The sequence below is a fragment of the Photinus pyralis genome, unplaced genomic scaffold (genome assembly GCF_008802855.1).
Source record: "Photinus pyralis isolate 1611_PpyrPB1 unplaced genomic scaffold, Ppyr1.3 Ppyr1.4_LG6, whole genome shotgun sequence".
Lineage (NCBI taxonomy): Eukaryota > Metazoa > Arthropoda > Insecta > Coleoptera > Lampyridae > Photinus > Photinus pyralis.
In genome coordinates this window covers 244,849-258,906 of record NW_022170663.1, presented here as the reverse complement: position 1 = coordinate 258,906, position 14,058 = coordinate 244,849, and the positions used below count along the sequence as shown (strand labels likewise).

The 14,058-nt window shown below is 37.1% G+C and overlaps 2 protein-coding genes across 2 annotated transcripts; one reads left to right on the top strand and one right to left on the bottom strand.

The window, feature by feature from the left end:
* Positions 1-1,649: 1,649 nt before the first annotated feature.
* Positions 1,650-3,326, bottom strand: LOC116173824 (arrestin homolog). Its single transcript, XM_031491534.1, has one exon. The coding sequence runs from the start codon at positions 3,230-3,232 to the stop codon at positions 2,048-2,050; it is 1,185 nt and encodes a 394-aa protein (XP_031347394.1). The 5' UTR covers positions 3,233-3,326; the 3' UTR covers positions 1,650-2,047.
* A 2,295-nt stretch (positions 3,327-5,621) lies between these two features.
* Positions 5,622-10,225, top strand: LOC116173825 (CCR4-NOT transcription complex subunit 2). Its single transcript, XM_031491535.1, has 4 exons — positions 5,622-6,034; positions 6,087-6,752; positions 9,695-9,802; positions 9,861-10,225. The coding sequence occupies exons 1-4, from the start codon at positions 5,886-5,888 to the stop codon at positions 10,075-10,077; spliced, it is 1,140 nt and encodes a 379-aa protein (XP_031347395.1). The 5' UTR covers positions 5,622-5,885; the 3' UTR covers positions 10,078-10,225.
* Positions 10,226-14,058: the final 3,833 nt, after the last annotated feature.

Sequence of the window (14,058 nt, the reverse complement as noted above, 5' to 3'; positions counted from 1 at the left end):
ATTCCCATTGAATAAGGGCGGGCTTCTTGACCTAGCCCCATGCGCTGCGAACGGTCCGACCCTTTTTAGTATTTTAAGAGTTCAATACTTTTGTAGTAAAATCAGTTCATCGACAGCATTGTCAAAGGATACTTGTATCTGCGTTTTTACATTTAAATTGTTAATTACTTATTTTGTACCTGTTTAATTTAATAACGAATAACATCTTTTATTCATTTTATTTATTTATTCGCGGCATGTACAACCACAATGTGTTCGTTGACATCAGCATGGATATTTCTGTTGTTTAAAATGCAGGAGGTCTACTTGCAGACTGTCATGTGGATTTCCTTGCGCCTGAGCGATTCCTCCACTGTGTATTTCAAGCATCTTTTCTATTCATGTAAAAGGCCTAGGTTTACTTCTCTCCACGCATACCTCAGGGCAATAGCCGCCCTGAAAACTGCCCATAGTTTAGCTTTAGAGGACAATTTGTTCAACTCCCCTTTGTAGAAGTACTGGAAAAATTCCGTCTAATCCCCGAAGATCTAAATAGGTGAACAGTTTTAACTTTAACCATCCACATTTGTTCGGCGGTCATTCCCGAAACTTTCGATATCCACAGGACTTTTGCCTTCAAAGGACAGTCCCTAAGAATTTTTCACCCGGAACACCTCATCCAATCGGTTTACTTCGTGTTTCTGTCCTCTTTTCGGCTATCTATTTCTGATTTAATCGAATCTTTTATACCCCGCCTGATCAGAGAGAGATATCTCATCCAACACACGCCGGTTTATAATCATGTCATAGGCATGGTGCCTAATGCTATACCATTGACTACACGTGGTGGGTATCTCTTCATTATCCGAATATTGCTCAAATAAATTTTGGTGAGGTGAATAGATTGTCTTGTCTTGTACTTATGTTATGATGCTACCTTTCATAAGATCTATTACATTCATATGTAGACGTATCCCATAATCCCACACACGTATGTCTATGACCAGGTAGAATCCAAAACAATTCGTACTTTTTCGATCAGACTTCTCAATCAAAAGTTATAGACTAGAAACCAATATCGAAAAAAATTCAAAGGGCTGTAACTTTTGAACTAGTAGCCCAACCTTGGAACTGTTTGAAATTATGGATTCTACAGGCCGCATTCTATAAGAAAATTTTTTTCCGGGTCGATCTGAGACAATTTTTTTTTGGGGCTCAAAAAAAGGCAGTGTTATAACCTTCCTTTTTTACCAAAAATAGACTGCACCAAAATTTCTCGGGAAAACAGTTTTTCTTATTAATTTTGGTGCGTAGAATCCAAAACAATTCGTACTTTTTCGATCAGACTTCTCAATCAAAAGTTATAGACTATATAGAAACCAATTTCGAAAAAAAATTCAAAGGGCTGTAACTTTTGAACTAGTAGCCCAATCTTGGAACTGTTTGCAATTATGGATTCTACAGGCCACATTCTATAAGAAAATTTTTTTTCCGGGTCGATCTGAGACAATTTTTTTTGGGGGGCTCAAAAAAAGGCAGTGTATAACCTTCCTTTTTTACCGAAAATCGACTGCACCAAAATTTCTCGGGAAAACACTTTTTGTTATTAATTTTGGTGGGTAGAATGACAGGTCCCTTAGTTGTGAATTATTACACACGCAAATGCAAAGTGCAATTCTGAAGGAAGAATTTTATTCTTTATTTAAACTTAGTACAATTTCAGTAGATACTATTAATGGTGATAATATAAGCACATGTAATCACACTTGGTAACTATGCAACAGTGAAGTTATAATGGTTACACATATTTTTAAATAGAACCAAAGCACTACATACTTAATGTAAATAAAAGGTGCGTCTGGTATGGAGCCTTACAGTTAAGCTACTTCCATATATTTTAATGCAGATAGGTACCTACATACAAGGAATTCACTTAGGGCTATTTCTAAAAACTATTCATATTTTGTATGTACTGTAGGTAAACAAAAAATAGAACTAAGCCACTAATAACTTTGTACCTACGTGCTTTTTGATTGATAACGTAATATACATAAATAATTCGATGATTTTAATCCGATTGATTATTGCCCATGCGGGGGTAGTTTTCAATATAGTCGTCGTCATCGGCGAAACTGTTCTTGTACTCGATTTCGATTGATTTTAGTTTCTTCAAAGATCTCGCCTTTTCTTCTTCAATTGTCCCAGGTGCAGGGTTAATGAGCTTTAAAGGTACATCGGTTACCAACTCCCCTCCAAGGGTACCGCAGTTTAATTTCACTCTCAAGGAATACGAAATTATAATGCCGATGGCATCTGCAGCACATTTTCCCTCGGGAACCAGAGTGGAACTGGCGAGGTTCATTTCCTCATCTTTAAGGTAACCATCTAAAGCGATACCTCGACAATCTTTATTGCTGGAAGCCAAAGGAGTTAGGTTGAAAGTTTTTTTAAATGAAGCGCCTGGAGTTATGGGACATCCTTCGCGTGTTTCCAATTCTGCGACGTACTTGGAAAATTGACCATTTACCATTGTTATTTCGCAGTGTTGTACTATGTAGACCTTAATATTTCGCACAGATTTTCTCGAGTTATTCGTTACCAAAACGTTAGCCGCAATTTTTTCTCCATGGAAATATATCTCTTTGCCTAACGTAACTTCCAAATTAATCTTTCCGCTTGAGAAAGTAAAGCCTTTTGATACAATGGAGCTTGGTTGGCGATTAGAATGAACATCAGAAGTCGATTGACTCTTCTTAATTGCTAATATAACGGTGCTCCGCTTATGTCCCACATCATCTTCGTTGTCGGCAACGTATATTTTAAGTGCATACTCTACACCTAACGGCTTTCCTTCTTCTTTAACGCCCTTCTGAAGTATTACGGATGAAGGTGCCATTTCGGGAAAGTGGAATGTGAAGGGGTAAGCGTTAGGTGCCAGTTTCTTGATAAGTTTTTCTTGAACAGCGGTGAGTTGGTGTTTTTCATTTTTCTTTGGCACAATCTGACCCGCTGCGATTACCATTTCCTTGCTGAACTTAACTCCCATAACCTCATCTTCCTCTCGGCCATAGCGGTACGTAGTGACCACTTGGCCGTAGATCTTCCTTCCTTTAAGATAATCATTTTCGACCACGATAACTCCATCAATCGGGTCGATGTAATCTAAATGGTCTACGAATTCTCTTTTTCCCAGGTAAATTGTAACCTTACCATTCGGTGTTGACTTTTTATATACTCTAACAGCAACAACCATGAGGTTTGATGAACGCACGCACTCGCACTTGTTTCGTCTAAGTTTACTGCTGCTTTGAGGTGTTTCCACCAGAATTGTGAAGGCCTGCGTTCGACAGACGAATTTAAAGGGTTTTTAAGGTTTCGAAAAGTACAATTGGATTTGGCAAATTAGATTAAATTATAAGTTTTCTTAATATAGAACGGATTATGAATCATTGCGACGGAAATTGTATCGATTTTCTCTGTCACAAAACAATGTTGCACAACTACGCATTAAATAACAAAATGTACCTACATATGTTCAATAACTGCGTTTAAAAAATCCAACTTTGGTTAAAATTGGGGCCTTATCCATTCTAAAACCTTCAAACGTAACGTTTAAACAGTCTGGTTGAAAAATAAAACCATAGAATGAAATTGGTAGCGATTTCAAACAACCAGTACTGATAAATGTGGATTACTTCGAATAAATTATTATCGCAAACATATTGCCTAATAAAAGGTACCATTTTTCATGCACAACAGTCGATTTTTCAAGAGTTACAGGTTACAATACGTAGGTATAGAAATAATTACCATTTTCACTAGTTTCTGAAAAATATCACAAAGTTTTATTTTATTTTACAGATTCATTTACAATTACAGTTTGTAGGTTCTAGAAAAATCCTAGAACACGTCAGTTAGTATTTTCACATGCACGTTTTTTTTTGTATTCACAATTTTGTAGACATGGTATCTCAAGTAGGAAGTATCTATAACGTATTTATTATTTTTTAGCGCATTTTTTTAAGAATCCGTCCGTCCGTCCGTCTGTAGAAATTAAATTTGTCTCAATAAAAGGTACTACCGCCCTACTATCTGACTCCTTATCAAAAGAAGAGGGAAGGGGAGTGGAACTAGTTTTATGATTTATCCTTCATTGTACTCTTATAAAAGGAATTAATTTCTACAAAGTCCTCCTCCTCGATCCCTCATATCGTAATCGGATACATTCCCTTATATCTCAAGAACGGATTGTGGGAAGAGAGTACTCACACAGGGCGAATGGGATGTCTTGAAGAAATATGTCCATTGCTGAGGTCAAACTTTAAGAAAGACCTCGAAAACGGTTTGTCGGAGGAAAGTACTCTTAAAGGCAAAAAGGCCTGCGTTCGACAGTCTTTAAGGACACGTCGTCCCTTTTCTGTGAAATCAAGAACTGACTACTATTCTCTGTGAATTATCAATAGGTAATAAAAGGACTAACCATCAGAGAAGAAGAAATGTAAAATTGCCTTGTTCCGATGTTAAATAAATTTTACTAAATTACTGGAAATCGGTACCTACTGAGTTGATTTACTTAATTCGTTGCCTTATTACCACCAACCACGTTACGGGCACAACAGTATAGGTAACACAATGTAGGAGTAGGTATACGATCCACTACCACACCGCCTGAACCTACTTTTACACAAATTCTAAAGTGGTGCAAAACGTCCGACATTCGGCATTGAAGTTAAATGGCTGTGCTTGTAGTTTTCCCCAGATTGCCAATTGTACGTAAGTATAGGGTAAGTTGAGATTGCAGTTCCGGATGGGGGCCCTAAAGATCACTACAATATGTGCTTGTAGCTTGTAGGCTCCCACAGATTTCCATTTTCAACAGAATGGTGTGTTTAAATGTACCTTGGTCTTCGCGGTAGGTAAATTGCATCATCGCGGGTGAAAATGTGTTCCTGTACTCCTTGCTACCACCCGGGCGACTTTCTGGAAGAGCATCGAAAGTTCATCCGTGGCCTTAACTACAGTTATCATCATCAATATATATTAGTTCGTTTGTATTTGGTAGCTTATAGCTGTGGCACCTGAGCAAAAATCTTTCTTATTTATTGAGATATATTTGTTTAATTTTAACCAATGATGCTTCTAGTAAAAGCATACATATCGCATACTGTAAAAATCATTTTTGGGAAGTACTGTGCGATCAAAAATGAGTTGCTGTCGAGTCACCTTTGAAACTTTTGTTTTACATGGGAAATCGTATTTAATTTGAACTTCCAAAGGCAACTCGACAGCAACTCATTTTTGATCGCCCGTTACCTACTTATCAATTCATAGAAAAGGCACTAAAGTTACTCGCCTTAGGGCGAAAACCTGTTTACTTGTTATTTTTTCTGATGTCAGGCCCAATCTTGGTTAGGCACCCGATCCGAAACCACAGATTTTGTGCGGAAACATTTATCACAGATTTTTAAATCTGTGCTTTTAATATCAGTCATGTGGCGCAATCTCTATACATAAATGGTAACAATTGACAGCGTCCTCTGTATTCCCCACTATCAACTGTGTATATGTAGAACGTTACCATTAATGGAAATCTGTAATAGTGATCAGTTTTTGACAGTTATATTGGTAATGGCTGAAAAGAGTTGTACAATAACATCCTATACAAATATTTTTTTATATAATTTTGTCTATCAACATTTTTTCAGGTTTCAAATATAATATTTCCTTCATAATTTTTATTGAATGCGATCAGTTTCTTATTTTACAAACGTGCATGTAACCAATAGTGTACTTAACGTAATTTGTGTCTTTTGTGCAAACAATTCAACATATAACATTTGGACATAAAATACAGTTAAAAATAGTTTCGTTATGCTAACCATTGATGGTTATAAGATTAGATAGTAATGGCCAATTTGAACTTTACTCGAAACATCGGGGGCAGTAGCCTCGCTCGCTCAAATGTCGGTTTTGGTGGTAGTTCGATGTCTGGTCATGTAACGCCAGTTTTTGGTCAAAGAGCACCTTCGGACCGAAGAGGGATGCCCGGGCTAGGGTTAGTTGGCTATCAGTCGACGGATTCATGTGTTTATACGTAATTATTTTAGTGGCAGCAACCAAATTGGTAGCATGAGTGCGTTGGGTGGTTACAACTCCCTGCAGTCAGTATTTGGATCCGGAGATACAAATACTCCTCCTTTATTGGACCTCAGTGAATTTCCCTCACTAACAAACAGAAACGCCACCGACAATGTTCCTCAACCAAACCCAATGCCGGGTGCAAAGCCGTACGTAGGGATGGTGAAGCAACCAACGACTGAATCAAATGAATTTACCATGTCATCAGAAGATTTCCCTGCTTTACCGGGCACGCACCATCGAGAGGGACCGTCGCCCGGTGGAGGTCACCAGTCTGACAAAAACAGTAGCAGCAGCGCAAGTGATAGCGGCACGGACACCAGGACGTCGGAAAAGAGTAGTACGAAGCAGGGCATCCAAACGTATCCGGATGGTAGAGTGACGAATATACCGGCTAGTATGGTTAACGATCAGTTCGGTATCGTTGGATTACTAACATTTATCAGGGCAGCCGAAACAGATCCGAACTTAGTTTCGTTGGCGTTAGGACAAGACTTAACCGCCTTAGGTCTGAATCTCAACTCCCCAGACAATCTTTATCCTACCTTTGGAGGACCGTGGGCGGAACAACCTTGTAGGCCACAGGATATCGATTTTCATGTTCCTCCTGAGTATCTTGTAAATAGTGCTATCAGGTAAGGAATCATTTTCGGCATGGTTTTAGATATTTGTCATTTGACACTCTTACTCCTATACAATGAGATCAAGTGTTTATTTTTCATAAATGTGATATACGGGGTGATCAAGAAAATTAAGATAGAATTTAAATCTGTGTAACAGCTTTAACTCGAGCTTTAAACAACCTTCCCTATCACCTTAAAAAACCTTTAAAAAATTATATATACAAGGTGTTGACCAGTACTATCTATTTTATTCTAATATTTCAGAGTAGGTCATATACTTACTATATTAATAGCAATTATTTATGATTGCCCTCGTGATTGCCTTATCAAAAATTTGAAAGTTATTTGCAAAAATGATCTTTTTTATTGGGGCACTAAGTGCATATGGGTAGTTCGTATTATCAGTAGTGAAATGTTTATAAATATTGGTAGAGGAACTGTGGAGTTTCCATGTATTTATAAATATATAGGATGTCCCATTTTAAAACATTACATTTCTATCTATATCTAAAAGCATACATATATAGAGATCTGGGGTAGATATAATAAATTTTACTCAAAATTTTATAAACAGAATGACAAATATGCATTACGCGCAAAGACAAAGCGTCGGATTGCAATTTTAATTTTATCATTTTGTAATTTAATGTTATTTATTTTGCAATACCTATTTTTTAAATGAATCCGGAAAACAATAATAACCATTTTTCAAAATTTTTTCTTTTTCACAAAATTATGTGTAAATTAAACGTAAGAAAAAGGCGAAAAATTAATCTATATACACATACAGGGTCCTGCAACAGTGTCGGTTTTACCTAGCTCATATCTGGTAAAAAATATTTAAAAAACCTTTAGTGCAAATGTCAACTATAGATCTCATCCACAGAAATTATTTTTGAATGTATAGGGTATCCCAATAAATAACTGATTTTTTAAATAGAACATCCTGTATATTTTTGCATGTTTCAATACCATTTGTTAACCTCTCCATGGAAACCTATTCACTTTTAGGTTTTTTGTCAACGTTACCATCAATATTAATTTTTTGTGAGTAGTTCCCTATAAACAAGTCTCACTTTAATGAATCGTAACCAGCTTGATTGTGAAGTTAAGAAATACATTAATCGGTAATGGTAATCTGAGTAAAGGGTAACACTTTGATAATGAGAAAGTTGGGTTTAGTGATACAGGGTGTTCACAAGGAAACAGTAAAATTTCCAAATTTCAAAGTGCCATAACTATTTTTGTTCAAATGGAACTCTCACTCGTTTATTTTTCAGGGTATTCATATTCAATGTTTTTCACAAAAGTACCTACCTATTAATTAATTACATGTTTATACACCAGAGGAGTAGGCTGTGATAATAAAAAAAACAACAGAATGCCAGAAAGTGTCAGTGGCGGTGTAAAAAAATCTGACATGCCTATATTTGCTTACTTTTTTTTACGGGACTGCAATCACACCATACGATAAATTTTGTGACGTATTTATTTGGAGATAACTAAAAGTCTCGAGTTGATAATATATTTGCTTATCTCAGGATTTGAGTAGCATTTTTGCATGCAAATATGATTATCTCAAAATACCATATGGCTTTGATGCTTATCATTTATCAGTAGTTATTGGATTACATTATTTATTGTATGAAGTTGCCTTAATAAAATTCACTTAAATATTTCAATGAATTTTTTGATTGTCTACTACATATCGGGCAAATAACGTTGACATCCACGTAATTTAATTTTTTTTTAGATTCTTTAACTCTCAAATTATTCTTGACTAGGAGACCCTGCGAACTTCGTATGGCCTATCAATCAATGTTCCGCCGCTGGATGCAGGACCGTAGCCAGAATGAAGTAGCAGGGGTGGCCGGTATTTTCCTAGGGGGGCTTAATAAGTTTTTGTTAAAGACTTTCCTTGTAATTTTTATAAAGGAACCATCAACCGTAATTTCCAGTGGGTAAGATTTTCAATTATTTGCCAATTTGTTCGATGAAATGGCAAAACTCATTGACTTGATGCACAGGAACTAGATTTTGTGCTCTTCTTGTCATACTTCTATTTTGGTTAAGGTTAAGTTGGTAGAGCAAAATTGAAAGTGCATTTCCTTATTGCACAATAAACAACTTATGTGCTCTTTTCGTTAATTTTAGCACAATTTCGTTGAGAGCGCAGCCGTTTGCACCGACAAATTTAAGCGCAGCTTAAAATCCATGGCAGCGATTATTGAGACAATGGTTGTCATGGATTTTTAGCTACACTTAAGCAAAGCTCCGCTTAAATTTGTCCGTGCAAACGGCCATAACTTGTTTATATAAATGTCATCATCTTTTACACCTTCTACACATACAAGCCACAGAAATATATACACAAACTAGAACGCCAATGGGTAAGGATGCGCGAGAACAAAATGACACAATTTACTCTGTGTGAATCAGATGTTGGTGCCCTTCTGAGCTTGCGCATTGTGTGAGCTTACAGATCCAGTCACTGAACTGTGTTTATTTTAGTGGATCCGGTCTTATTCTTAACGCAATTAACGGTTGTTTTGTCTGCAGCAATAATGTCATCAAATTATTCCATAATGTCCATGTAAAAGAATATCCAAAATTTACTTCGTTATCTGACTTTCCTCAATATGTAGATACTTCCAAATATTTTAGCGGCGGCTGCGCGGTGTCTTACTGCGCAAACTCGGTGGTGCACCTGCGCGAATTCAGTTTGTGTCAGTTTATTTTCATGGCATTAGCGTTCCATATTTTTAGTTCAGTGGTACAAGCTAGTGCGCAACCTTGGGATAGGGATCTCCATCAAATTTGAAATAAATTTTTACATGATCTCATTGTATGAAAAAAGATGTAGAAACCTTCCATTTTATTCAATCATTATTATCAACGTTATAAACTTCTTTACACTGTGCTATCAAGAATAATAATTTTTTTAATTGTTTCAGAGATAAACTTGCAGGAGTGAAGTTCACCCGATATAAAGACGATCTTTTATTTTTTATGTTTTATAACAATTGCGGTGATGTCTTTCAAGTTTTAGCTGCAGTAGAATTGTAAGTACGACCATCTTTTTCTGCTGAATTTTTTTGTACAACGCCAATCTTGTCGCAGGTACAATAGAGAGTGGCGGTATCATACAGAAGAGAAAGTGTGGATAACGCAGGTACCTGGCATGGTTCTTCTTGAAAAAACATCAACGTACGAAAGGGGGACGTATTATTTTTTCGATGTGCATAATTGGAGGAAAGTGGCGAAGGAATTTCACTTAGATTATAGTAAATTGGAAGGCCGGCCTGTCATACAGCAGTCCATGCACAATGCCACGTAAAATATGGCCCGAGATCGTACAATATCACAAACGGACGTTGTATGTACATGTACCATAATGTTCCATACTACAACTTTTTGGTTGTTCCTGTGAAGGAATACTGTTTATCACGTATGATTTTAAGTATTAATAAAGTGGAGATAATTTACATGTAGTTTTCCTTCTTCCCTAGAAAGGATGTGTGCATAGCTATCAGCTTTAAGCAAACTGGCTCAGGTTTCGAATGCACTCTAGCACAAAGCCGAAGTTCAGTTTTTGCGTCCCACAGCTATCTGTTTCTGTTAGCAATTGACCGATACAGCATTTTTGGCAGATGCTTCTATGTATGAAAGCCGATACCGATAAAATATCGGCCATTTTTTTAGTTAATTTTATTTTTTGAAGTGGGCGGGGTTTCAGGCAAGACTACTCTACCAACCCAAGGCACTATACATTTACAAATATCTATGCCAGAACCCGGATTCGAACCAGCTACCTTTGATACCACATTCGAGCTTCACTCAGGCAGGCTAAAATTTAATGAAAAAAAAACATTGAATGCGCACTTGATGTAGCCACATTGTAATATTTTGGAGTAGTATTTCGTTTAAGTTGCGTAAAATTGTGAGACATTGTCATATGTTGTCCATGTTCAGTATTTGTTTGGCGGCACATGTTTTCACTGCCATAAGTTTTTAATTTGTAGTCCTTCTTCTGTTATGTCTCAAAACGCTTGATCTCTTCGTCTACAATTTTGATTTGTTTGTTCGGCATCCTCTGAGTTTGTTTTTTTTTCCAATTCCTTCATAGCAATGTTTGATTGCGTGAGCACGACATTAGGGGCTTTTTAATCCTTTATGCAACCTCTCCATATATTCCAACCCCCATCCCTCTCATTTGTTAAGGAACCATCGTTGAATATGAGGTTTTTATTCAATCTTACAGCTAATTATAACAATAAATTTATAGCAGTTTTAAAATGAATTAATTTATAACAGTAATTATTATTTATCACTTACAATGTGCTTATATAGTAAACGACAATTGTTCTTTTCGTTCGTTCGTTCGTTTCATGGCGCATCGATGTCTATCGGGATTTCTGGAATGTTCGCTACACTGCCCCCCCCCCCTCTTAAAACACTTGTGTCAATCAACACGGACGACGGTAGTAGCTGAGACACAGTTCCAGACAGCTCTAGTACTACGCGAACTTGGCGGTACTTGCACGACGACCCCCTCGTGCATCTTCCATTCTTGAAGAAAAAACAATCCACTATCTTACGAATGGGTTGAGGGATTCCTCTGGAGATAAAGCAACTGACTAATATTTCCACGACGATGCCGGTGCCCTGGAATACCACCTCTCCAACATATTGCGCACGACGCGTCAGTCCAATCAAGACCATATCCAATTTTCGCGATTTCCAGCTTTATAACGCCATGAATTAGTGTAGCTGATGCCGTTTTAAGTGCTGTAGCAAGTAGCGCATTCCAAAAATCTTCGTAACTATAGACTTATCACAAGACCGGTCTTTTGTTACCAGATAATAAATCCTCCCTGCTCCCGTGGGAAATTACACACTTTACCCACCTCGGGACGTTGCACGTAGATTTCTCTTAAGCGCCCAAACCGTAATTTGAATTTTATCATTGAATAAGTAATCATAGTTACTTATTCAATGATTTTATACGGTAATACCCCCGATGGACATCTTGACGGCCTTGGCTTATGGCTTTGCAGTGAGTCAAAGCGTACCTACTCCACTGGTGCTTCAAACAAATCTTTAGATTCCTCATGGACAACATCAAAATCGTGCCCTTTGCGTTCCAGAGTAATGCGCTGATGTGCAGAGTGTCCGGGGGTACCTACTTCAAATCTGCTAAAAGAACAGTTGTAGCTTCTTGATTTGGTACAGCACATAATGCTTCTGTCCTTTGCTGAAATAGTGGCCATGACCACCACGATATATTTACTTCCAGCAACTGTCTCTGGCAAAGGGCCTGCGATATCAATGACTATTCCTTCAAATGGACTACCCACGTACAATGTATTGGTGCCTTCTTTTTTTCAAATTGCACTATTAAAAGCTGGCATTCTGCTACAGATAATTGCAATGGTGCACTAGGCTCAAAAAGTTCGACCAGTTATCGATGAATGTAGCTAAGAATTAAAACCTCCGCCCTATATCCACCACATAGTAAGTAAAAATCAAACCATTTCTTTTCCGAGTGAATGTAATAAAATTCCAACCGTTTTTTGGGATCTGGAGGAGCATCACAATGTTCATACTCCAAAGCGAAGTCGGCACACATTGGACATTGGTTTGTTATTACCTAATGCAGGCTAAACTAAATTTCAAAGTACCTAGGTGAACATTTTTTAGAGGGCACTTGCTTACAGGCTTATTTCATGAATCTAATAAAAACGTAACCATAAAATAGAAAAAAAGGTAGCCATAGTCGATTCCACGGTAACTTTGAGAGCTATACGCCCTCGTATTCTTTTTTCTGAGTTTCGGGTTGTTATGCAAACGAACCCCTCTAAGTTGCGTTGTACACAGTTACGACCACCTGTGATTGCCAACGATTCACCCGCTCTCACAAGCTGTGTGAGGCGTTTACGACAGACCCCCCGCGATTGGGGTGCTGCGATTCCCTCCCCCTGCGATTAGGTGGGAGTATTCGATAGCTCCTCTGCGATTAGATGAAGCTTCAACTTTGTGCATCCGCACGATTTTTTTCCCGGGAAACATCGGACTACCCGGTGAGTTAGTTGTCAAGTTGGTATATATGTAGCACGTTGCCACAAACCGAATGTGAGAAGTAAGAAAATATGTAAGTAAGAAATTGAAATTTTTCTTAATTAAATAATTACAACTTTTTTTGTATTTTGTGGCAACGGTACCATTTAAGATGCTGAGGAAAAATAATTATAGGGATGATTCAGTTCTGCTGTAAAAAAATTAATTATCCACCTTACAAAGTATTAGTATTGTAAAGCATCCCATACTAGCGGGATATGAATGTACATCGCGTAAACCGCTCTAGTCATATTTTAGTTGTCACTCCTGGGTATGATAAAAGTTGTACCTATGTATGAATCAGAATTCTATTCTTTAATTTTCGATAACAACAAACAAATATTAACAACTGCTTTTAATGTTCATGGTCTATGAGTTATAATTATGATCATAAAACTGTTTTCATTCGTACGAATGCATTATGGGTACACACGTGTTGTATTGGTGGCCTATATGCAAGGCAAAGAAAAATAAATTATTGTCAGGATATAGACACTCTTTTTATTTGCCTTATTGTACAACAGGGCTTTGATTTCAAAACAAATCACCGATTACAAAATTTTTTCAGATTTTTTGCAGTTTTTGAGTGCGATTCACATTTTCTATTGCCAGAGCGTTGGATTCCATCCTGCAAATTTAAGCAGTCATTCTTATTTTGCAAAATTGAGTAAGTAGATCATCTGCAATGTGTAACCTTTACATTTACATAATTAACTGGCGACTCGATGATGACTTTTTTTCGCATTAAAGTTAGGTTTATGCAACTTTATGACAAAGTGTTTCATTTGTTGAACTGTTCTCCTATTTCTCGGGAGCCAGCAAAAGATTAACTTTGAATCTAAGAAGACATCGAATTGCCTGTAGTTCTCTGAGTTTCATATGTTTATTTTGCAATTTCAGGATGCGTTTTAATACATTTATTTGCAATATATTCCGCTATATCTTTTTAGGTTGGTATCGGCAAAATTTCACGTGAAATTGAAATAGAATTGCAGCATATGTGTAAAGCACATCTGTCACTTCAAAAATTTCCGTAAAGTTATTTCACTTTCGACTCCCATCAAATAACTTTCAGCATGTGGGGTGGATCTACAGTTAGAATTTTGTTAACAGTCTTATTAAATATCAAAGTCGGGATGTGCTTGCGCATAAACGGAAACTTATTCGATACTATTTCTTCTTTTCGCCCACCCTCTACATG

What these genes read in the sequence shown, in the direction of transcription:
- LOC116173825 (XM_031491535.1), top strand. Translation starts at nt 5,886, where the DNA reads ATGGCCAATTTGAACTTTACTCGAAACATCGGGGGCAGTAGCCTCGCT. An exon ending in AGAGGGATGCCCGGGCTAGG is followed by an intron (nt 6,035 to 6,086) that starts GTTAGTTGGCTA and finishes TAATTATTTTAG; the next exon opens with TGGCAGCAACCAAATTGGTA. An exon ending in CTTGTAAATAGTGCTATCAG is followed by an intron (nt 6,753 to 9,694) that starts GTAAGGAATCAT and finishes TAATTGTTTCAG; the next exon opens with AGATAAACTTGCAGGAGTGA.
- LOC116173824 (XM_031491534.1), bottom strand. Translation starts at nt 3,232, where the DNA reads ATGGTTGTTGCTGTTAGAGTATATAAAAAGTCAACACCGAATGGTAAG.